This window comes from Marmota flaviventris, chromosome 5 (genome assembly GCF_047511675.1).
Source record: "Marmota flaviventris isolate mMarFla1 chromosome 5, mMarFla1.hap1, whole genome shotgun sequence".
Classification (NCBI taxonomy): Eukaryota; Metazoa; Chordata; class Mammalia; order Rodentia; family Sciuridae; genus Marmota; species Marmota flaviventris.
Window position 1 is genome coordinate 87265737 of NC_092502.1, and position 25070 is coordinate 87290806.

Here is a 25070-nt window from a genome sequence, read left to right on the forward strand (position 1 = left end):
TTGAATATCCTCAAAGGTAAAATCAATATTTATCTTCTGAATGTAGACTTAAGTTACTGGAAGGACTGAGGTTAAACAGATTCACATCAGCTTGATATAAGAGGCTAATGAAATGGACAACATTGATTTATTGAAAAAAATTATAAAAGGGAAAAATGGTGAAAAACAACTATATAAATTTTAGGTTGCCTATTGAATTTTATTGATTTGAATTCATTATTTTCTTTCCTCTTTTATATTTCTTGCATAAAATATATCTTAAAATCAATATAATGAATTGGTTAGAATTTGATAGTTTTTATTTCTTAGCATTTTTAAACCAGCGTATTTAAATCAATGAAATATTAGACTTGATGAAGTATAGTAATTCCAGGATAAAATCATTCATTAAACAGTGTAAGTTTGGGGCTGAGAGTGTAGTTCAGTGGCAGAGTGCTTGCCTACTATGTGTGAGGCACTGGGTTCGATTCTTAGCACCACATAAAAATAAAAACAACAACAAAAAGAGAGATGCTGTTTATTTATAACTACAAAAATGTTTTTTAAAGTGTAAGTTTTGCTATCTTTGTTACCAAATCAATTCCATTAATTGTCACCTTAAAAAATGACAAGTACTATTTCCACATGGAAACATCTACTTTATTTGAAAATAGTTTCTAGAAAAAGATTGTCTTTCAAGAGGTTAGGCAGATTCCCCAACACTAGCAATTACAAAACTGTGACTCGTATTTACCATGTTCTTTTATACCATGGTTTAAGTAGTCTACAAGTAAGTATGAGTTACTTTTATTACAAAAAGAATTTTAACTGTGTGCTATTACAAATGCAAAGCAGAAAAAGGATATATTGGTTGTAGGAAATACTGATCAGTAAGTCATAATAAGTATGTCTTATTAATTCATAATATTACAAATAAATTCACTTAGTGAATAAAACGCCCCAGGATTAATGGCCTTAATAACACAGTCTCTGGTGAGCACTCTCCAGCAAATCTAGATTTTTTTCTAATCATTCAGTTCCCATTCATCATCTCAGGTAGAATCCTCCAGGTGACCCAGCTCAAGCCTTATTAGTCTAGAGGTGGCTGGCTGCACTGACCAGGAATCAGGAGAGAACGCTGTCCTCTCCTGGCTGTGCCTCTGCTTCTCTCTGGACTCATTTCCTACCTACAGAGGGAAGAGCTTTACCCATACCATGGGAACTGGAATGATTTGGCTTGTTGTATGATCTTGAGTGAAAAGAAGGTAGTGCATGGGGGAAAAGGGGGAAGGAAGAGTTAGAGAAGTAAAATACAAAACTTGACAATAGTAGTAAAAAAAAAAACTGTCTGTAGATGGCCTCCATATTTTAAGGTAGAATACTTCATATAAGTAACTTTTACAATCAGTATCCGATATTAGTAATCATAGATTTTGAAAGTGAGTTTAATTTCTAACTACACTAATAAATACCATGTGACCTTGGGCAGATCATTTAGTCAAGGTGTGCCTCAATTTCCTCATTAGGAGAAGGGGGTTGCTATACAAGACGTGTGCACGTCTATAATGCCTATATAAATATTACCTATTATTATTCAGTGGTCTCAGTTCCCTACCACATCTAGCAAATCTACAGAAAAACAGTGCTTACATAAGCTACTGTCCTTTCCTTAAAATTCCTTCTCAATAAGGTGGTAATAATTAATATTTTATCTTCTGTAAGCATACCTACTATTTAAAATGAGATCCAGGGGAGTGCAATGCTCTGCTCAAAGGTTAAGAAAGTTGCCAAGGGCGGAATTTTACACATCAACAAAATACTATTCTATGGTGCCTTCTGAATATACCTACTTGATAAGATGACCCCTGCAGGGGTGGGGATGATGTGAATCTATAAATCTCTTTAAAATGCATGCAATATTTTTTGGAAGTGACTATATCTTCATATGTGTGTGTAGTTTTCAGAGAAAAGATCACAGTTTTCATCAGATTCCAAGGGTATGAACTAAAAATATTTAAGAATTTTTGCTCTCTAAGTTGTCTTTGTGCTTAAGTGTTTATAGTGTGTTCCTATCTAAAACATGTTATTCATGCCCCCCAAAACACATTTCTTTCTTTCTCTCCACCTCCTCCCACATACAACCCAGAAGCAGCTTTGTTCTAGAAGTAACCCGAAGGGGCTCCAAAGTAAAAAGGCTCCTATATGCTGCACTCTTTATTTAAGACTTAAGAAGACAGATGTATAGAATTGGTTCTGATCATTATTAAAATACTCTTATATTATTCTATTACCTATGCTGCTTATTTCTCTTTTTCTTCTTGCTTAAATATACTTAGTATAAGGAGAAAAGTAGACAGAAAAAATATGAATTACATAACAATCCTGTCAATCAAGACAACTACTTATTTTTTTATTTTATTAATACAAAAACATGTAATCATATTACGTGTATGTTATATAAATGGAATGTAGATATTTCATTTTTTTAATAACATAAACATTTCCTCTGATATTAAATGTTCTCCAGAGTTCGATGTTAAAGATGCCTTCGTCATTACATTTGTGCTTCAATTTTAACAATTCATTACTTCTGTACATTTCTCTCACTGTTGGTTTGTTATTATTATATAAAAAAGCTATGATAAATATGCTTATCTATAAGTCATTGAGCATATCTCTGATTTTACACTTGGAACAAATTCCTAGAATTTGAATTTCTAAGTAAAAAAATTTTAATCATTCTTATTCATGACTCTTAGTCATGGATTTAACATTTTAAAATATCTTATATTTTATTAAAGAAAAAGTCTAATCACATTTCTAATATTTCCAATCATATAATTTATTATTTTTCAAAATTTCAAGGAAAAGATATATATAAAGTCAAAACCAAACTTCCTCAACACACATAGACTCCACACATGTGCACTGAGAAGGACAAAGTTAGTAATGTGTTATCACTATTGAGTCAAAAAATAGTTTATTCCACAGTTTTTTCCACCACAGTATGAAATTACCTATTTTAGCCACTGGGTGTCACCTGAAGTATATGTTTAGCATCCAAGCAGCTATTTCAGCAATGTCTCTGCTTTATAGCTTCTAGTAAGAACCCTCTCAATATCTCTTAAATTCGATAGTCATTCACCTTTTTTACTTCATTGTTCACAGAAATAAATTTATGATCTCAGATTCTACTGAGTCCACTCACTATATAGAAAAGGAAAGAAAGCAAATGACAAAATTAAATTCAGAGAAGCAATTTTTAATCAAGTACTGAATGAAACCAAAATCAAAATGCAAATATGAGATCCCTTTAGCTTTCAGTTTCCTATACAGTTTTTCTTCAAAACTGCATTTTCAGATTTCAAATTTTATACTCCTGGAATTTACTAGAATCCACACATTTTCTCCTTGACCTCAAATGAGACCACTTAAGAATCAGAGATTTGGTTTGTAAAAGAGAAAGTCCAGGGATGCCAACCTTCATGTGAATGACCACTAGGAAGTCTGGAGTCCTAATGATTAAAATTAATGTATGTTTAGAAGTCACTGTGAGATCTTTATAAATAATCCCTTTCTCATTTGATATTGTTTAACTAGTTAATGAATCCAATTACCTATTAAAACCTGGCAGAGATCAATACCAAACAATCCAAGGCATCTCAGTCACACACAGATTCTCTTATCCCTGATGTTTCCTCTTCATAAGTTTCCATTCACCAACCTCCTACCCTGGTCTTTGATTTTAAATCTCCATTTTTTTCTTACTGCATTTAGAATTGAGTTCAATCTCTCTCTCCTACTGCAAAATGCCACTGCAGTGGTCCCTGTGCCCTTAGCGATAGATTTGAATAAAGTCTGTCTTACCATTCCCTAGAAGTGTCACGTCACGAGTACTTTTTTCTTCAATGGTTATGGTTCTATGACTTGGATAAGATGGACGTATCATTTTATCCCTCGCCTCTCACCCTTGACCCTGGGTGGATGGATGTTTCATTTTATTCCTGGCCTCTCACCCCTGACCTTGGGTGTGCCACTTTGATGCCTTTATCTTCACTCTTGGCTGATCCATTTTAAGTCACAACACCCCTGAACCACTATTCTGGACCAATGACCAATGAAGCTGGTGAGGACAGATGTTTACCCTTAAGATTCTGAATGCACTCTCTGAAGCTGGGTGAAAGTCTCAGGCTTCTTTAGAAAGGTATCTCCTGAGCTGGAAGGTCTTCCTGGCTTTGTTTGGAGTGGAGATTTTTTATTACCTGACCCCTGGGCCTGGGTCTGGGCTGAAAAATTCTCCCAGCAGTGGGGATCCTCTCCTGGACTTCTGGGCTGGATTTTTTTCTCCCTGCCTTTCTGTGAGGACTTTGTTCTATCTGATCCTGTCTCTCACATGGGAACTTGAAACTCCCTCTTCTCAAATCCCTGCCAACCACATGCTCCTCCAGCTCTGTCTACCTCCTTCTTGCTGGTATGATTTTTCTAAGGATAATTTGAACTGTTAATGTTCCCTTTAGAAAACTTAAGATTTCCCCAGAAGGGCTCCTCCAAGAAGCCTTTCTTCCCATCAGGTCCTATCCTCCTTTCTCATCTAACTACCTTTAATCCCCCTTTAAGCTTCCTTAAATCTTTAGACATGTCCCACTTTGAACCTCTACCTCTTCCACTCCTCTGTCCACCCCTGCCAGACTTTTTCTTCCCACTCCAGGTCCTCAGTTTTCTACAGTGGCTTGCAATTTAGGACCCCACCCCATTGGGGAGATCTCAAGGGACTGGGGACACCAAAAGCAACCACCTGAGGCTGAAAAGGTTAAAGGCTAACTTGAAACAAACAGTATTTTATTCACTCAAATGAGGCTTTAGACAAATCCAGATAGCTGCTTAATGTCTCCTGGGTCACTTGTCTAAAACTTTTTCCATAGCCTTCCTAAGAGTACATACCAAGGCAAATGAAAATCTAAAAATCTGTCCACAAATGTTGCTACACAGTATCAGTCTTCTCATTAAATAGGTAGCCTTGGTTTGTTCCATCTGTCAGAAACACGATGCACATAAAATTTAAAATGCAGTAAGAGCAGGCTCAACTCTTTGATATAAACCAGTGAATTATTTATTGTTGTCTTTTTCTAATTAATAATTAAGATGGTAGAACAAAAGCTATAAGACCTTTGCATTTTTTTATGTTTATGCAAATATGTTCATGTATGGATACATACTACATATATGTGATATTTCCTACCCCAGATGGCATCACCAAATATGCTAGTCAGCTTTAAATTGTGATGACCAAAATACCCAATAAGAACAACTTAGAGAAGGAAAAGTTTATTTTGGCTCATAGTTTCAGAGGTTTAGTAGTTGGCCAACTTTGTTGTTCTCGGCCCAAGGTGAGGCAAAAAATCATGGCAGAAGGCATGGCAGAGGGAAGCTGCTCCCCTCATGGCAGCCAGAAAGCACAGAGGGAGGGGAAGGGGCCGCAGGGAAGATTAATCCTTCCAGAGTACGCCCCCAGTGGCCCACCTCCTCCAGCCATGCCCCACTTGCTTACAGTTACCCCCCAATCATTCCATTCCAACTAGGATGGACCGATGAGATTACAGGTTCTCACAATCCGATCGTTTCATCTCCAAACATTACTGCATTAACACAAGAGCTTTTGGGGGAAATAGCATATGTCAAATTAATTTTTTTAAGGTACTGGGGATTGAACTCAGGGGCACTCGACCCCTGAGCCACATCCCCAGCCCTATCTAATTAACTTATGACATTCATTGAAGAAATTCTATTCAAAGTGACTTAGAGATAAGTGAGCACTTTTGCAAATTAAATATTTCCCAAACTCCAAGAAAACAAAACAACAACAAAAAAAAAAAACTAACTTGGATAAATCTTTGGTAAATAGGATTATTTAATATTATAAATTTAATGAAACAAGAAGGGAGATCAGTAGAGGAAAGGGACCAGGGGCATGGAGGAGGAAAGGGAAGAGGAACTACTGGGGAATGACATTGGCCAAAATATATATCATATTATGTACATGTACAAATATGTAACAACAAATCCCACCATTATGTACAACTATAATGCACCAATAAAAATATGGCAGAAAAATTAGTAAATAAAAAGGGGTAGAGATGTGAAAAGAAAGAAGTTATGTTTTCTGAGTTATTAGCATGAAATGCAATAATATAAGTATATACAATTTTCCTTTACCTGGGTTTGCTAATCAAAAAAACAAACTATTTTAATATTTAATTGGGAAATATCTTGAGGTGATGGCTAGTTTTGTTTGGTAGTATAATATGTCTTCCTGAAAACACTTCCCAAACACATAACTTTTAATCTTAGGTTTATGTTAAGTAATAGATATTAAGTATCTAAATCATTATTAAATAAGATAGACTACTGAAACATTCACTACTACGTTTAAGCTTATACATTTTGGCATCTTATTTTTATATGGTATAAAGAGAGGCAAAGTATAATTGAGTCTGATAATAAACATATTCTTTTTGCTGCATGAAAAATTATATGAAAATGCATGTGAGGAGCAGATGTACAGTAGGGACAATAGATATAACAATAATTTACTGTACATCTACAAAAGCTAGAAACGATTTTGAAAGATTTTTACTATAAGGAAACGATAAATATTTGAGGAGATAGATATGTTTAACCCAATTTAGGCATTACACTATATACACTATGTATTGAAACATCATATTAGTCCATTAATATGCATGATTTTTATCTTTTTATGTACCAGTTAAAAGAAATTTAATAAAAAAGAAACAGCTTATGCCTATAAAATTGTGAGATGGAATATTCATAACATTTGCAGCTCTGCTACATAATGTTGGTATCTCAGAGTTTCACAATTGTCTATTTTCTACTTCTTTTTGTAAAAGAAAGGTTACTAATGATTAAAAATTATAAACAATACATATAAATGGAACTTCAGGAAATCATAAGGGTGAAAAAAATAACTTTGTTTGAAAAGTACATAAGGTATGTAGAATGTGCTTTTTATTAAGGGAGAAATTAAGTAATTACATTCAAGGTAGAATGATTGGTTGTTCCAGACGAGTTAGAGGAGAATGTCAGGGATAAAACAAAACTGGATGGATATAAGAAATTTGGAACAGGTTTGTGGAAGTGAACTTATCTCATGTAGTTAAACTGGCTAAGATTTGAATGGATTTATTTAAAAGGGTTTATTTTGTTTTTTAAATAAGCCTTAGTTTCAAAAGTACCATGGTGCAGGCTGGGGTTGTAGTTCAGTGGTAGAGCACTTGCCTAGCATGTGTGAGGCACTGGGTTTGATCCTCAGTGCCACAAAGAAATAAACAAATAAATAAACAAAGGTCCATCATCATCAACAACAACACAGAAGTTAAAAAAAATAAATAAAAAGTACCATGCTTTGAGCCAGGAACAGTGGCACACACCTGAAATCCCAGCTGTTTGGGAGGCTGAGGCAGGGGGATTGCAAGTTCAAGGCCAGCCTCAGCAATTCAGTGAGGCTCTGAGAAGCCTAGTGAGATCCTGTCTCAAAACAAAAAACAAAAAAAAAAAAAACAGGGCTGGGAATGTGGCTCAGTGGTTAAGCACCCTGGCTTTAATCCCCAATACCTTAAAAAAAAAAGTGCAGTACCATGTTTCAAAACTAGAAGTTGGGTTTTGTCTTAAAAATGACAAAGTTTTCTTGAATTATTGGTCTGATCTAAATACAAGATCGTAAAAACCGTGTTTTTCTTTCTTATTTATTTATTTATAATATTTTAAAATTATCCATGGAAACAATATCTTTATTTGGTTTATTTATTTTTATTTGGTGCTAAGGATTGAACCTAGTGCCTCACATGTGCAAGGCAAGCGCTCTGCCATTGAGCCACAACCCCAGCCTTCTTTTTTATTTTTTTAATCTTTTAAGTGATCTTCCTGAGAAATTAAGATTTTTGTTTTAGGGTAATTTCCTGTGTCTTATGTTAACCTTTGTCACTTCATCGATTACTTAAGAGAAACTAAGTATTATTTCATACTGATCTGTGATATTGTTTAATCAAATGTTCAAATATTTTGACCTTTTGTACAACTTCCTAAAATTCTAAGTGTGAAGTCTTTCTTGTTCTCAGACTCACTCTGAGATTTCCTAGTGGACCCCTGGAAAATCCCAAAGGATTTATTTTTTCACCTTCTAAAGTAAAAAGATAAAAATCTGTTCATTTGATATGTGAAGCTGCATGGGAAGCATTGGCAGATAAGAAATGATACTTAACCTTCACTATGTTATATTTATATGGGTATTTATATGTTGTTATTTCTGAAACTGTATGAAGTCCATAGAAATATGCCAATACCCTCACAGTTTGTGATATGCCCTGGTATATTATATTATCAGTCATTAATACAGTAAGTTTTTAAAATGTTGTATGCTGGGAAAAATAACCAAATTTCCTTTTTCCTTGTGCTACAATAAACTGTCATAAGATCTTTCTTTAGAATCAGGCAAGTACATAAAATTGTTCACCCAAGATAGAGCAGTATAAGAATTAATGACATGGGACTGAATAAACTGATAAGGATCATAGCAGTTTGGGTTTTAAAACTTTCCTTGTTCTTTTTTGTTCCATATTTCCATATATAAATAACCCCTTTCCCTTTTCTCTTAAGTTATTTGTACCAGTAAAAATTCAGTAGGTTACATACTTTTGTAATATAAAATACAATATTGATCTTTAGTCCCTATCTGAGTCTTCTAAAATTTGGAAGTTTTTATTGAATGTTCTTATTTCAATGACAATAAAATTATTTTCATAAATTCAATAAAAATCTATTCTCCTTTAAAACAAGACATAATTTGGAAAAAAAACTGGTTGCATTACCAAGAATTGACTAGAATGTCCTATTTGAGTAAAATAGATATAGAATTGATTTAAGGAACAAAGATTGACTTTATGGAGTCAATGATTACAAAGCCCTTTAGGAAAAAAATCTACCTGGTACTGACTTTCAGGTTTCCAGCCTTATAGGTGAGAAAGGATGATCACTTCTTGGCAAGCATGGGAAACTCAGGGCATCATTGTGATCAAAGAAAGCAATGAACCCTAACCTATTGGTACAGAAGAGAAAGTATGGTGGTGAGTTCTTGGTTTGCCTTCCTAGCCTTGACAGCCTTTTGAAAGTTTAAAGATTCATGAAAAGTTCCAACTAAGGAAACTCAAAAAGACTATGTAGTCAATTAACCATTCTTCTTGCCAAATATAATGAGACAAGACTTATTTTGTAAACAAGAACCAAAAAGGACGTAATTTTTGGAGAGAAATTTTGTACCACTGTGAAACTATAGTATGATTTATAGGTTTTTCAACTCTTGATTTCCTCAAATTTCTGGCTACAACTCCACAATTTTTCTCTCATCCTTCTGACTTGGCATATAGGACTGAGAACTAAAACTGCCCTTTTCCCAAAGCCCTACAATTTAAAGCCAGATAACTTGATATTAACTTCAAGGAAATCTCCACAACAGCTAACACATGGCAGCCTTTGTGCCTACTGCTCTGTGGACCAATCAAAAAATTCTCCCATGCCATCACCAAGGAATTCCAACTGCAAATCAGGACCTGAATCAGATTGCCACTGCCACACTTGCTCCACTATCTAAAGATGCTTCAAGTACACATCTAGAAACCTTCCTCTGGAATCACAAACTGTTTCCAACTACTAATCTGTGTTTTTCTTTTATTTTTAAAGAAATTGCCTTCCTTCAGTGCCTCACTTCTCACACTACCTAGCAAGTGTCCTCCACTATGAATAAGTGTCATACATGAGTTTTCTTTATAGCATTTATTCTTTTTTTAACATTTTTTAAAAAAACTTAGTTATTTATTTTTATGTGGTGCTAAGAATCGAACCCAGTGCCTCACACATGCTAGTAAGCACTCTACCACAGAGCCACAACCCCAGCATTTATTTTTTTGTGTGTAAAGAAACACCGATTTCTCCCCTCTTTCTCCCCTTCCTCCTTCTTCTTTATTAGCTGTCCTTCACATAAATCTATGTATACTGGAAGAAGAGTCATCTATGTAGAATCTCCATTCAGCACCCTCTCAATCATAACCATAGTGCAATGGACATCTCCTATCACTCCACAGAAGCAGCTCAGAAGAGTACTGACATCCTCCCAGTCTCCAGTCAGAGTCTTGCCTCAGCCCCCATCATTCTGGAAATATTAGCAGCTTAGGTCCTGCTGACACTCTTCGCTGCTCCTTACACCTTCCCCACTGATTACTCTTCAGTGCTCAGTTTTCTCCTACTTTTTTGCTACTTCTTTGACTTATTCTCCAATTTCTCTTTCCCACCTTCTACCTAGGCATTTGTCAATATTTGCCTTTAATTTCTCTCTCTTTTTATTCTACACTCTTTTATGCAATAATTTCAACCAAGAATTTTCAATGGTAGGTTAACTAATTTGTGAGTGTGGCTTTTCATAGCTTCTACAGTAGAAGTGGCTTAGAGTTTTTATCCTGAATTTTGTAAACTTTCTACATCTCTCAGAATTTAACCTGAGTCTGTGTCTCAGGATACAATAATTGTTTTAATGTCTATATAATGCCTGATGTTTTATTACAGGGTTTGAACTTAAATGCATGCCCCATTCATGAAGAGCTATATTAGAGGCTCCATGTAAGGAAACAATTCTAGTATCCACATAAACAAGTTCACTCATAAAAAGGCAAGCAGTGACCTAAATTATTTCATGGTGACTAAAAACTAGAATAAGGCAAATGTACAAGAATTCACACAAACAAATCCCAGCGGGGGGAGGGGAAAGCGAAACAGGGAATGTCCCTCAGTGGTTGATAATCTCCAAACTCATAAGATTCAAGACTCCTGTTGAAACCTATAGTAATTACACACAACTGACAAATGAAAGAGTCTAAAATGAAAACCTATATCACATGTTATATCCAAAGAAGAGCAGAATGGAAAAGACTTGATTGAAGAAGCTAAACACTATCATTTTGAGACAATCCCAAGAATTCTTGGCATAAAAATACAATTATTTTAGCAGTTTCTATTCTTTCATCTTCTCACAGAAGTGGAGAGAACTTCATTAAACATTGAAGAAAGTTAACCCAATGCCAAAATCTAGGCAGAATCTCCACTCTAGTCAAAGTCAATGAACTGTATTGAAAGGCACTATTGGTGAGCATCTTGTGTCATGACTATGAAATGGAGCAAGTCTATATCCATGGAAGTTCTTTTCTCTCTGCTGAATTCTTTGATTCCACACAGAAATGCAAGTCTAGAAAACCTAGTGTCACTCCTCTTTAGTAGAATCATTCTCATGAGGCAATCTACCTTTATTCCCCTGGTGAATAAAGTAGAATTGGGAACTAAACTCAGGATCACTCTACTACTCAACTACATCCCAGCCCTTTTTGTTTTGAGACAGGGTCTTGCTAACTTACTCAGGCTGGTCTAAAACTTGCAATACTCCTGCCTCAGCCTCCTGCATTGCTGGGATTACAGGCATGTGCCACCAAACCCAGCTAGGGTCTCTATTTCTAAACTAATTAAAACACTACAAATCCTGGAAACAAACTAAACAGAAATTGGGGCAGGCTCAGAGGAATGTGGGAACATGCGTTTGTGGGCAGGGTGTGGCAGTGGCATGCTGCAATCTGGGGAGAACCTGTCCTAAGTAAATGGTCTTCATGAGGGTAGAGGTAAGAAGGGCCCCATTAGCAGTACATCCTAAGGACTGAAGTTCTTCCCTGTTTCAATTCATACTGATGTTCTATTCTGAATGAAAGCCTTTTAGAGACTGGAGTTTCACCAGGAGTATATACATCCATCTGTCAAAATCTTAGATCTGAGGAGATTCACCTATGGGCAGAGACAGAGAGCAGGCATTGGACAACATGCTCATAATTGTTGGCATGCTCTGGGTGCAGATAGAGCCCTACTTCAAAGTGGGGAAAGAGAGAAGTCCAAAGTACTACCAAGGAAGGAAGAGAGCATCATCATCCTGAAGGCTGAAAAACTGAAGATCTCATAGAAAGATACGCTACAAGAAGAAAATATAGGAAAAAGCTTGCCTCCATGATAGGAAACGTGATAGAATTACCTCCATGAAATGGATAGAGAGCTACAGATTGAGGTGAAAAGGTAACAAAGCAGGACAAAAGGAGAGCTAAGAGAAGAGAGGGCCCAAAACAAACACACCATCCCCATTTAAAACTGTACTGAAAGCTTCAAAGAGCAGAATTAAGAAATAAAAATACGAAGGAAAAACTTTAGAAATTCTCTCAGAATGCAAAAGTAAATGTCAGGGGCTGGGGCTGGGGCTCAGTGGTAGAGGACTCGCCTTGCACGTGTGAGGCACTGGGCTCAATCCTCAGCAACACATATAAATAAACAAATAAAAAAGTAAAGATATTGTGTCCATCTACAACTAAAAAAATTTTTTTAAGTAAATGTCAAAGAGAAAAGACTGTGAGGCAGAAGATTAATGAATGTCTAATCTCAGAATTATTATTTGTGTTTTGAGAAGAAACAGGTGAAACGTAAGAGCAATAACTAATAAATAATTAATAGAAATTACAGAAAAAATAATTTTAAAAACATAAAGTCACATTTGGCAATTTTTAAATGTAGAAATAATATTTTAACATCTTATAAGCATGAAGGCAAGAAAAATAAACTATCTAGACCACTCAATTTTCTCAACAGGATGAAAGGTCAGAAAACCATGGAGTAACAGGTACAGAATTTGGAGGGGATAGAGCTGTGACCTAAAAATGTTGTACTATAATTTTATATTGATTGCCTGTCTTGGGTAAAAATCAATAGTAAAACATACTTAGATTCTCAGAACTATTCTCCTACCCTGAAAAAAATTATCTTAAAAAATATCTGACCAACAACAACAACAAAAATAGATAAAATTTTAGAAGCAAAAAATAAGGAAACTGCAGTCTACAAGAATTTGGGGGTTCCAGATGGATTCAGTGTTGGCCACTAGTGTCTGGATCTTCAGGTGAGCCAGGTGGGACTGACCTTGGCCCAGCTCTGCAGTTTTGCCTCTTTCTTAGCATTGAAACATGAGCTTGTGAGCCACAGTGAACACCCTACAGCTATCTCTCTGTCAAGACCCATCTCCCTTAAATGGACAATTATCCGAGTACTCTTCCAGGATTTGTTTATGTTGACCAACTCACATGTGGGGACATTATCTCAAATGATTTATTTTTAAAAAAAAAGTAAGTTTCCCCCTTTAAACCAGAACACCAAGTATTGACCAGATTAAAAGCCATGTTTAATCCCAGGTGTAGATAGAAGATAAAGTAGGATAAGTGTGTATGAGAATTTGTTTATACCAATTGTTACCCATTCTTTAAACCCTTCTCAGATGTAGAGAAATTATAAGACCAAAAGGTTCATGAACTAAGGACCCAAAGATAGAGTGACTATAAAGCAAGGAAAAAGAAAAACGAGTACATTTATCACCAGCATCCTTAAATACAGTGGGGTGGGGGGAAGAAGTCCTTCCAAACCTGCAATAAAATCTATTTAAATTATTTGACTGACACATCTGGCCACATTGGAAGAGTGTGAGCCTCTTAGCAAAATAGTTCAGTGAAATCCTGGGAAATGGACTTTAAAGCACAAAAGTGGTCATGATCTCACAGAGTACATTTTAAAAGCTTCAAATTTAATAATGGATTTTTTATGACTAAAAAAAAAGGAGGTATAAATAGAGGAGAATAGAAACTGTGTCTTAAAGAAAAAGATGCTTGATACATTTTCCTTACCATAGCAGAATTGGTGACATTCTCTTCTTTACTATTTACCTTTTCTTTTCTTTAAAATGTATAAATTAAACAGTGACTCAAATTTAAATTATGTTTTTACATTTTTCCTTTAAATGAATTCAATCTTTTTTTATCATTAAATCACAAAAGTAATATGTACTTGGGCAAAAAATAATACTAATACCCAGAGTCTCAACACTTAATTATAACCACTGCTACAAAATTTTGTGTGTATTCTTAAATCAATGTAATAACATTGTGCACTCATAAATATTATATGGGGCTGGGGATATATATATATATCAGTTGGTAGAGTGCTTAGCATAATTACTATATGTACTATTTTGGTAACTTTTTAAAAATATAGCTAAAACATAATAATTGAAAAAAGTCTTGAAAATGCCAATGATTTTTTTTAAAGATACCATCTTCTAGAATTCTAGTACCCACAGAGATGGCCACTATTTACATCTTGGCATATTCTCTATGTCTCTTTTACTCCTATATAGTCCTCCCTTAGTATCTGTGGAATTGGTTTCAGGATTCCCCACCCCCAACAGGTACCAAAATCCATGATGCCCTAGACCCTTACATAAAATGGCATAGTATTTCCATAAACTTAAATCCTCCTGAATATTTTAAATCATCTCTAGATTATTTATAATACCCAATATCAATGTAAAAGCAATGTAAATAGTTGTTCCATTATAGTATATTATATAATTTAGGGAATAACGGCATGCGAAAAAAGTGTTCACATGTACAGTGTAGACACTTTTTTCCCCAGATATTTTAAATCAAAGTTTGATTGAATCCCTAGTATGAAATGCACAGTACAGAAGGCTAACTTTATGTTTGGTGAAATGTCACATATCCTGATTTCTTTTTTTTATTTGTCTTAATTAGTTATACATGGCATCCCAACTTCTAAACAAAGATAACAAAAGAGCATCATTAACAGGGACCTACAATGAAAATGTATTTATTTATAAATATCCAGGTAGATAAATATCTGGAAATAGAGACATTCCCAAGGGGCTTTTAAGTACATAGAAAGTTTACACAGATAGTAATTTAGAACTGAAAAATGAAGAAACCACAATCTCAAGAATTTTATTCTTTGTGGTTCATAAGATGCTGAGGTTAAATGTTTTGTTTTTCTGCTATCAAGTCATTCAATCTTTGGAGCACAGGATGGGGATGGGAGGAAAGCAGAGGAGAAGACTATGATCCATTAGTCTCCCTTGTATACTCTTTATTCAGTAGAGTAGCAGATAAGAAACTGTTTGGAAAAAGGAATCAGTTTAGGAAACCTTTCTCTGGTAAATGAGATAAGAAAGTTAATGATAACTGATCACAGAAGGGTAGGTTAGATAACAAATTCAGACTGTACATGATCTTATAATCATGAACACATAGGCAAAACAATGTCTAATGTGATTTGCTTGAACTGTCTCCAGAGCCAAGATATCTCATCAGTGGCTTACTTGAACATAAGGTGATGCTAGACACTTGGGGAATGAATCATTTACACCCATGCTTGTCTACTCTGGCAAACAGACAGGGGCAGAATTCAGTGAGAGAGCAGAGAGCTCTCTGAAACAATTCCAGTTTTCAATATTGCCTTGTTTGAATTTTTTTTCTCAAATAAACTCTATTGCATTTATTTTGTCTAAATCAATAATATAAGACAAGGGAGCAAAGGCAATGGCTCTGTTCTCTATGTCTGCTGGCAAAACAAACCAACATACCCAGGCTCCAGCAAAGGTTACGGGTTGTAAATGTGAATTTTCCAGTGATGCTATAAAACAATGTCAGAATTGTTTGATTACTAAGAGACAGAAGATAACTCCCTTCTTCTTCCTGTTGAGGTAGAAGTTCAGCCTTCCAGTTTCAAAATCAAAATACTGTGTCTACCTCTATGGACCCAAAACCTTGACTTTTTTCCTGGTGGCATTTGTCGTAGGATGTCTAAGAAGTGTTTCCCAACCCTTTTATAAAGACAAGATGAGAGGTTTTATACTCCAGATATAATAAAAAGACAACTCTGTGCCAGCAGTTGTCTAAACAAGCAATGCTGATGACATTTGTTAAGGTTTAGATATGAGGCATCCCCCAAAGTGTCTGTGTTAATGCAGGATTATTCAGAAGTGAAATGACTGGATTGTGAGAATTGCAATCTAATAAATTCATCCTAATTTTAATGGACCAGGTGGAAATTGTAGGCAGGAGGGGCATGACTGGAGGACATAGGTTACCATGGGAATTCTCTGAAAGGGTTCATTGCCCCCAAAGCACCTTCTTCTCTCTGTGTCTGCTTCCTGGCCTCCATGAACAGAGCAGTACTTCTCTGTCATGCCCTTCAGCAATGATGTGCTGCCTCACCTTGCACCAAGAGCAATTGACTCCACTCACCATGGACTGAACCTCTGAAACCTAGAGCCTAAATAAACTTTTCCTCCTCTAAGTTGCTTTTGTCAGGTGTTTTGGTCACAGCACTGAAAACTAACACAACATTCAGGATTTACTATTTAAGCCTCCAAGTTATAACATAATTGGCCAGAAAGACCATATAAAACACTTGACTGTGTTGGAAAAGATTTTGCTGTGTGTGTGTGTGTGTGCGTGCGTGTGTAAATAGTTTAATATTGATTGATATTAATAGAGAAAGATATCCAAAAACATGTATCATAGTCTGTAGAGTAAAGGAATGCTATCGTTTTCAAATAGGAAATGTTTGCTATTTGTCTAAATAATTAATTTGGTTAATCACTTATTTGGGAATATAGTTAAAGAGTAGAGTTGATAAAGAGATTAAATGATGCCAGATAGAGTTTCAGACATTAAAAGAGGGAAATACATTATTTTTCGTATGGAAATTTATTTCTTTAATAATTAAAAAACAAAACCTTAATATAAATTTATTTTTACTTTTTATTTCTTAAAACTTACTCTGTATGGCAACAAAAAAGTTTAATACAAAATTGACTGATAAGAAATAATTTATGTACATGTGGAAAAATAAGATTACGAGCCCCATTTGAATCAAATGTATGATATATCAAGATCATTGTAATGTTTCGAGCAACTAATAAAAAAATTTAAAAATAAATAAATAAATAAAAGAAAAAGAAATAATCTAAATTATATTTTCATGGATATTGGTAATGGAAACAATGGTAGAAAGTCGAGAAATAAACAGTGCAGAATATATAGTAGCTTCTAGTCAGGAGGTATTGAATATTCTGGAACTGCAGAGAATAAGCAGGAAGAAGACTAAAGTTTCCAAAACGCCAGCTTAATCTTGATAGTATGAAGATAAAATAAAGCACTCTATGCTTTCTAAATTTCCATATATCTTTTAGGATCAGCTTCTGACCTTTAGAAGGTGGAGATAACACAATTTTTACTGACTGAAGATGAATAGATCTCCTGATTCTTAATGTGTAAAAAAGCAGCAAAATGAAGGCAAATCCAATATCCTTTCAAAAGACTGAACTTTCACACGACCCTTCCCCAGACAAGTGGGTCAAGGCTGAAGGTGCACAGAATAGTGCGTCATTCAGTGAATGGAGAGATTCACAGGTGCAAAGAAAACCCATCTCAGAGTGGGGAGATTTGGTTTTACTAGTATTACAAAGAACCAAGGCACATAAAAATAGTTCACTTTTCCTTTTGTCTACAAACCCCGAATAGTTAATGTAGGCCATCATTGTCCTCCTTTCATGGTGCACTCTCCTGAGAAAGGGTTTCCTTTCCTACTACAGCATTTGGCTGCCCTTCTATCCCTATCATGTTCACCAACCAAACAATTAAGATGTACCAGTCTTGTAGGGAATACACTTTTAAAAATCTGAATTTTATTTCTAAATTGAAAGTATTTCTAAAAGTTCCTTTCTGAGGAAATTTTTTAAAATTTATTTTTAGTGATTTTTTACTTCTATTCATGAATCAAATCTTAGTTAAAACTAAAGTGACCAGTACAAACTCTTTACTACATTATTACTTAGTATTTCAAAAGAGAATTCACAGTTTACAAGCAAGAGAAAATGAAAATGAAGTACTGTGGAAATTACCTCATCTGATCCTTTCTTTCCTCCTGGTTTGGAAGGTGATCCACTGGTTTTTTCCTTGACATGCTATAACAATATTAAAGAAAAAAAAAGATATGTTTAAGAGAGGAAGGTGATAGAAGATAATAGTGTCTTTAATTCAGAAATGCTAAATGAATAGACTTTAAATACAGTACCCTTTAATCTCCCTCCAGAGAATATTAGTAATACACAAACATAGGGAGGCTTTTGAAATAGAAGGGATGATAGGGACAGTCATGTGGGATCTAGAAAGTGAGTCTGTAATTAGCCAGATGCAGAGCTGATGGTGATGCCAACACAGCATCTCGTCTCCTACAAATGCCTCATGGATTTTTAAAGCCCAAATTGCTACTACAGGAGACGTCTAGTTCATCATGGAGATGAGATCTCTAAGGGCCATCTTGTGTCTGAAGCCATACTTAAGCCTCAGTTCATATGGACACAAGCGTCCACCACAGCCTTCCAATCACCCACCACTTCTATCAGATCATGTGAATTCCCTTGAGTTCCTCCATTTTAATATCCACCAAGGCAGAATGACAAAACCTGAAGGGGAAAGACCATACGTGCAACTTGGATTTGTTATGGCTTTAGAATTTCATTGTGTCTAGAAATAGATTTTTTTTTTTTTAACTAGAACATTAGGGATGAATTTAAGTCTTTTTATGTGGAACTCAAAGCTTCATGAATCTCACGTGTTCATTTGTTTTAGTGATAATATAAGCCACAGAGTTTATTAAACATTTTTGAGAAATGAAAAACATTTGCAAGGCATACAAAGAATTATTTCATTTCTTTTACACTGTGAGAAATGCAAGACAGTGATAAAAGGGTCCCAAATACGGGAAATAAAAGCTCACCATTGGATTCAATCATGATCACCTTCAGTTAAACCAAAATATAAAATAATAATATATTCCCTAGAGCAGAATCACACAGGGTTATGGAGAAGGAACTTATTTAAATTAAGTGTGACAAGAATAGTAATAATAATAATGTATATAATTCTACATTATTTACCATGCATTTTCATATACATATTTGATACAAAAGGGGTCATATTGTTTTAGGAATGAGAAAAGTAAGAAAAACAGCAATTTGGTATTTTTCAGAAGGACGCATTTCTAGCAAATGGAAAAAGGTCACAAAACAAGGATTTTTTTAAAGTTAAAATCTGTTGTTTGCACACTACTATGCTAAATGGGACTGGATTATAATATTTTTAATCATATCAACAGATATGCTAGTTTAAAAAAATGCCCAAGGACACCAGAACACACGGCTAAAATTCTTCCTTAATAGTTCTTTGTATGAATAACTAGAAATGAATCATTTTGATGGGTGAAAATCTTCCACAAAAGAAATCCTCATGGATCAGTGAATGAAATCCACTCAAAAGCAGCTTGGGCTGCCATAGCTTGGTGAATGAAATTCCTTACATAACTAGTTTTATCTACACATCCTAGTCAAGGGTTTCTTCATCCGTAGTTAAGGGCACTCAGTACTCAGTTAAAAGCCCATGTATAAACCATGCATGATGGTACCTGCCTGCTGTTCCAGCTATTGGAGAGAGTGAGATGGGAGGATCATTAGAGCCCATGAGTTCAAGGACAGCCTGTGCAACATAGTGAGAACCCATCTCAAATGATAATAGTAATAACAGTATTAACAAAACTAAAAGCCCACATAGATACCTGAGGTAGATGGTAAGTGGCAAGTATTAGAAGAATTAGTAAGAAAGACTTGTAAAGGCCAGGCTGGGGGTTGAGGTGGGCATTACTTATGTGGGTTAAATCAGGAAGCCATTAGCATAAGGCTCGGCAGCCAGGTTCCCTACATAAGGTAATAGAAACTGAGCTAGGAAGCATTTCTTATAATCAACTTTAAAAAAAAAAAAAAAAAAAAAAAAAAAACCTCAGCCAATTACATTCAGTCAATCAAATGTTAAAACAAAAAACAACAACAACAACAACCAAAAAACCAACCTAAGTGTACATATACACCACATTTTTTATTGGTTTTATTTTTTAAATACATGACAGCGGAATGCATCACAATTCTTATTACACATATAGAACAATTTTTCATACCTCTGTCTTCATACAAGTACTTTGGATAATGATATCTATCACATTCCACCATTCTTGCTAATCCTCTGCTTTGTAGCCAACAAGTAATTTCTTTATTTCTCTCTTTGGCCTATATAAGCTCACTCCTCATGCTGCTGGAACAAAGCTATCTGAAACTTTTCCTGGTTTGAGAAATACCCAATTCCTGAATTGTTTCATTGCTCAAATAAACTCTGTTAAGTTTATGTTGTCTGAAGTTTTTCTTTTACCATCTTTACAAGAATTACTCTTTTTTTTTTTGACTGATAAGGACAAATCTACCAAGAGATTTATCAAATCTGTCTCCTTCCAAAACTAGTAATTTTAGAACCGGATATCACATTCGTTCATTATCTGTATTTCCATATCTCTTTCAGATTAGATAAAGTAACAACAATATCCACTGTTTTACTGACTGTTTACCAATTCAAGTGCCTTATCTACTTGTCAGGAGTTGTTACTATTTCATTCTACTACAAATGAGAAAACATAAAAAGCCAACTCGCTTTTATCCAGTGCAAGATCCTATGTTCTCTACACAGTCCTCCTCAGATTCCTGCTTTGTGGCAATGTATATCATGATTTACTGCCCTCCAGTGAGTGTACATATAGCATTTTCTCTTTTAAATTTAAAATTACTAGTAAATTAAAGTTACTGGTAAAGATTGTTTCTTTCAAACAGACAAGTTTGGCACAGTATATCAAATCTATGTGTTATACAATAAAGTCTACTTGCTTGTTTTCTGATTAAATAAACACAGCAAGTTGGGAAACAAAAAATAAAAATAAAATATAAGCATATAGATGATTTATTAAAAGATTAAAAAAATGTTTCCCATATGGTGCTTCAATGTAATTCCATTATAGTCCTCTTGATTAACCAACATCATTCATTACTCTTCTCCAATAAAGTGCTCAAAATCCTCCAAATTTTATAGGTTTTAAGTAATGGTTTGGGAGGGTTGTATGTAATGAATGTTTTTATAAAATCCTGAGTTATAATGAAAACGTAAAAATGTATTGTAAGCATGGCACTTTATAATTTCCAAGGTTTATTTCCTTTTAATAAATGTAACTTCTGTTTTAATTTTTATTTGTTGTTTTTATATATACATGACAGTAGGGGGTGTTTTGACATATTATACATACACCGGGTACAACCCATTACAATTTTTATCCCATTCTTGTGGCTGAACACCATGTGGAGTTACACTGGTTGTGTATTCATATATGAGCATAGGAAAGTTATGTCTGATTCATTCTACTGTATTTCCCCAGTCCCATCCTTCCTCCCTTCCCTTCATCCCCCTTTGTCTAATCCAATGATCTTCTATACTTCTCCTCCTTACCCTACCTTGTTATGGGTTCGCATCCACATATCACAGAGAACATTCAGCCTTTGAGTTTTTGGAACTGGTTATTTCACTCAGTATGATAGTCTCCAGTTCCATCCATTTATTGGCAAATGGTATAATTTCATTCTTCTTTACAGCTAAGTAATATTCCATTGTGTATATATACATCACATTTTTATTGGTTTTATTTTTTAAATACATTACAGCAGAATGCATCACAATTCTTATTACACATATAGAACAATTTTTCATACCTCTGTTTGTATATAAATTCCCAGACATCAATTAATGTCTTCATACAAATACTTTGGATAATGATGTCTATCACATTCCACTATCCTTGCTAATCCCCTTCCCCCTCCCTTTCCCTCCCACCCCTCTTCCCTATCTAGAATTCATCTATTCCTCCCATGCTCTCCCTCCCTACCCCACTATGAGTCAGCCTTCTTATATCAGAGAAACCATTAAGCATTTGTTTTTCGGGGATTGGCTAACTTCACTTAGCATTATCTTCTCCAGTGCCATCCATTTACCTGCAAATGCCATGATTTTATTCTCTTTTATTGCTGAGTAATATTCCATTGTGTATATATGCCACATTTTTTTTATCCATTCATCCACTGAAGGGCATCTAGGTTGACTCCATAGTTTAGCTATTGTGAATTGTGCTGCTATAAATATTGATGTGGCTGTGTCCCTGTAGTATGCTGTTTTTAAGTCCTTTGGGTATAGCCCAAGGAGAGGGATAGTTGGATCAAATGGTGGCTCCATTCCCAGATTTCCAAGGAATCTCCATACTATTTTCCATATTGGCTGTACCAATTTGCAGTTCCACCAGCAATGAATGAGTGTGCCTTTTTCCCCACATACTCACCAAAACTTACTGTTGTTTGTATGCATAATAGCTGCCATTCTGACTGGAGTGAGATGGTATCTTAGAGTATTTTTCATTTGCATTTCTGTAATTGCTAGAGATGATGAACATTTTTTCATACATTTGTTTACTGATTGAATATCCTCTTAAGAAGTGTCTGTTCATGTCCTTGGCCCATTTATTGATTGGGTTATTCATTTTTTGTGTGTGTTTAGCTTATTTGAGTTCTTTATATTCCCTAGAGGTTAGTGCTCTATCTGATATGTGAGGGGTAAAGATTTGCTCCCAAGATGTAGGCTCTCTATTCACCTCATAGATTGTTTCTTTTGCTGAGAAGAAACTTTTTAGTTTGAGTTAATCCCATTTATTGATTCTTGGTTTTAATTCTTGCACTATAGGAGTCCTATTCCATTCATCTGCTAAAGGACACTTATGTTGGTTCCATAGCTTGGCTATTGTGAATTCAGCTACTATAAACATTGATGTAGCTGCATTTCTTTTTTTTTTTTTTTTTTTGAAGTGACTTTTTTTATTTTCTTTTTTTTTTTTTTTAATTGTTGGCTGTTCAAAACATTACATAGTTCTTGATATATCATATTTCACAATTTGATTCAAGTGGGTTATGAGCTCCCATTTTTACCCCATATACAGATTGCAGAATCACATCAGTTACACATCCATTGATTTACATATTGCCATACTAGTGTCTGTTGTATTCTGCTGTCTTTCCTATCCTCTACTATCCCCCCTCCCCTCCCCTCCCCTCCCCTCCCCTCCCCTCCCCTCTTCTCTCTCTGCCCCCTTTACTGACATTCGTTTGTCCCCCTTGTATTATTTTTCCCCTTCCCCTCACTTCCTCTTGTATGTACTTTTGTATACCTCTGAGGGTCTCCTTCCATTTCCATGCATTTTCCCTTCTCTCTCCCTTTCCCTCCCACCTCTCATCCCTGTTTAATGTTAATCTTCTTCTCATGCTCTTCGACCCTACTCTGTTCTTAGCTACTCTCCTTATATCAAAGAAGACATTTGACATTTGTTTTTTAGGGATTGGCTAGCTTCACTTAGCATAATCTGCTCTAATGCCATCCATTTCCCTGTAAATTCTATGATTTTGTCATTTTTTAATGCAGAGTAATACTCCATTGTGTATAAATGCCACATTTTTTTTATCCATTCATCCATTGAAGGGCATCTAGGTTGGTTCCACAGTCTAGCTATTGTGAATTGTGCTGCTATGAACATCGATGTAGCAGTGTCCCTGTAGCATGCTCTTTTTAGGTCTTTAGGGAATAGACCGAGAAGGGGAATAGCTGGGTCAAATGGTGGCTCCATTCCCAGCTTTCCAAGAAATCTCCATACTGCTTTCCAAATTGGCTGCACCAATTTGCAGTCCCACCAGCAATGTACAAGTGTACCCTTTTCCCCACATCCTCGCCAGCACTTGTTGTTGTTTGACTTCATAATGGCTGCCAATCTAACTGGAGTGAGATGGTATCTTAGGGTGGTTTTGATTTGCATTTCTCTGACTGCTAGAGATGGTGAGCATTTTTTCATGTACTTGTTGATTGACTGTATGTCCTCCTCTGAGAAGTGTCTGTTCAGGTCCTTGGCCCATTTGTTGATTGGGTTGTTTGTTCTCTTATTGTCTAATTTTTTGAGCTCTTTGTATACTCTGGATATTAGGGCTCTATCTGAAGTGTGAGGAGTAAAGATTTGTTCCCAGGTTGTAGGCTCTCTATTTACCTCTCTTATTGTATCTTTTGCTGAGAAAAAACTTTTTAGTTTGAGTAAGTCCCATTTGTTGATTCTAGTTATTAACTTTTGTGCTATGGGTGTCCTATTGAGGAATTTGGAGCCCGACCCCACCGACTGTAGATCGTAGCCAACTTTTTCTTCTATCAGACGGCGCGTCTCTGATTTGATATCAAGCTCCTTGATCCATTTTGAATTCACTTTTGTGCATGGCGAGAGAAAGGGATTCAGTTTCATTTTGTTGCATATGGATTTCCAGTTTTCCCAGCACCATTTGTTGAAGATGCTATCCTTCCTCCATTGCATGCTTTTAGACCCTTTATCAAATATAAGATAGTTGTAGTTTTGTGGATTGGTTTCTGTGTCCTCTATTCTGTACCATTGGTCCACCCGCCTGTTTTGGTACCAGTACCATGCTGTTTTTGTTACTATTGCTCTGTAATATAGTTTGAAGTCTGGTATCGCTATACCGCCTGATTCACACTTCCTGCTTAGCATTGTTTTTGCTATTCTGGGTCTTTTATTTTTCCATATGAATTTCATGATTGCTTTCTCTATTTCTACAAGAAATGCCGTTGGGATTTTGATTGGCATTGCATTAAACCTATAGAGAACTTTTGGTAATATCGCCATTTTGATGATGTTAGTTCTGCCTATCCATGAACAGGGTATATTTTTCCATCTTCTAAGATCTTCTTCTATTTCTCTCTTTAGGGTTCTGTAGTTTTCATTGTATAAGTCTTTCACCTCTTTTGTTAGGTTGATTCCCAAGTATTTTATTTTTTTTGAAGATATTGTGAATGGAGTGGTTGTCCTCATTTCCATTTCAGAGGATTTGTCGCTGATATACAGGAATGCCTTTGATTTATGCGTGTTGATTTTATATCCTGCCACTTTGCTGAATTCATTTATTAGCTCTAATAGTTTCTTTGTAGACCCTTTTGGGTCTGCTAGGTATAGAATCATGTCATCTGCAAATAGTGATAATTTAAGTTCTTCTTTTCCTATTTTGATGCCTTTAATTTCTTTCGTCTGTCTAATTGCTCTGGCCAGTGTTTCGAGAACTATGTTGAACAGAAGTGGTGAGA

At 35.3% G+C, this 25070-nt stretch overlaps 1 protein-coding gene across 8 annotated transcripts in view; it reads right to left on the minus strand.

Moving 5' to 3' along the window:
- Positions 1-25070, minus strand: part of Cast (calpastatin) — a 119523-nt gene that overhangs the window by 78887 nt on the left and 15566 nt on the right. For all 8 annotated transcript variants that reach the window (XM_071612390.1, XM_071612391.1, XM_071612387.1 and 5 more), the window contains exon 2: positions 17876-17938. In XM_071612390.1, coding sequence (XP_071468491.1) covers positions 17876-17938 — 63 coding nt within the window. The remainder of the gene's footprint in view (positions 1-17875; positions 17939-25070) is intronic.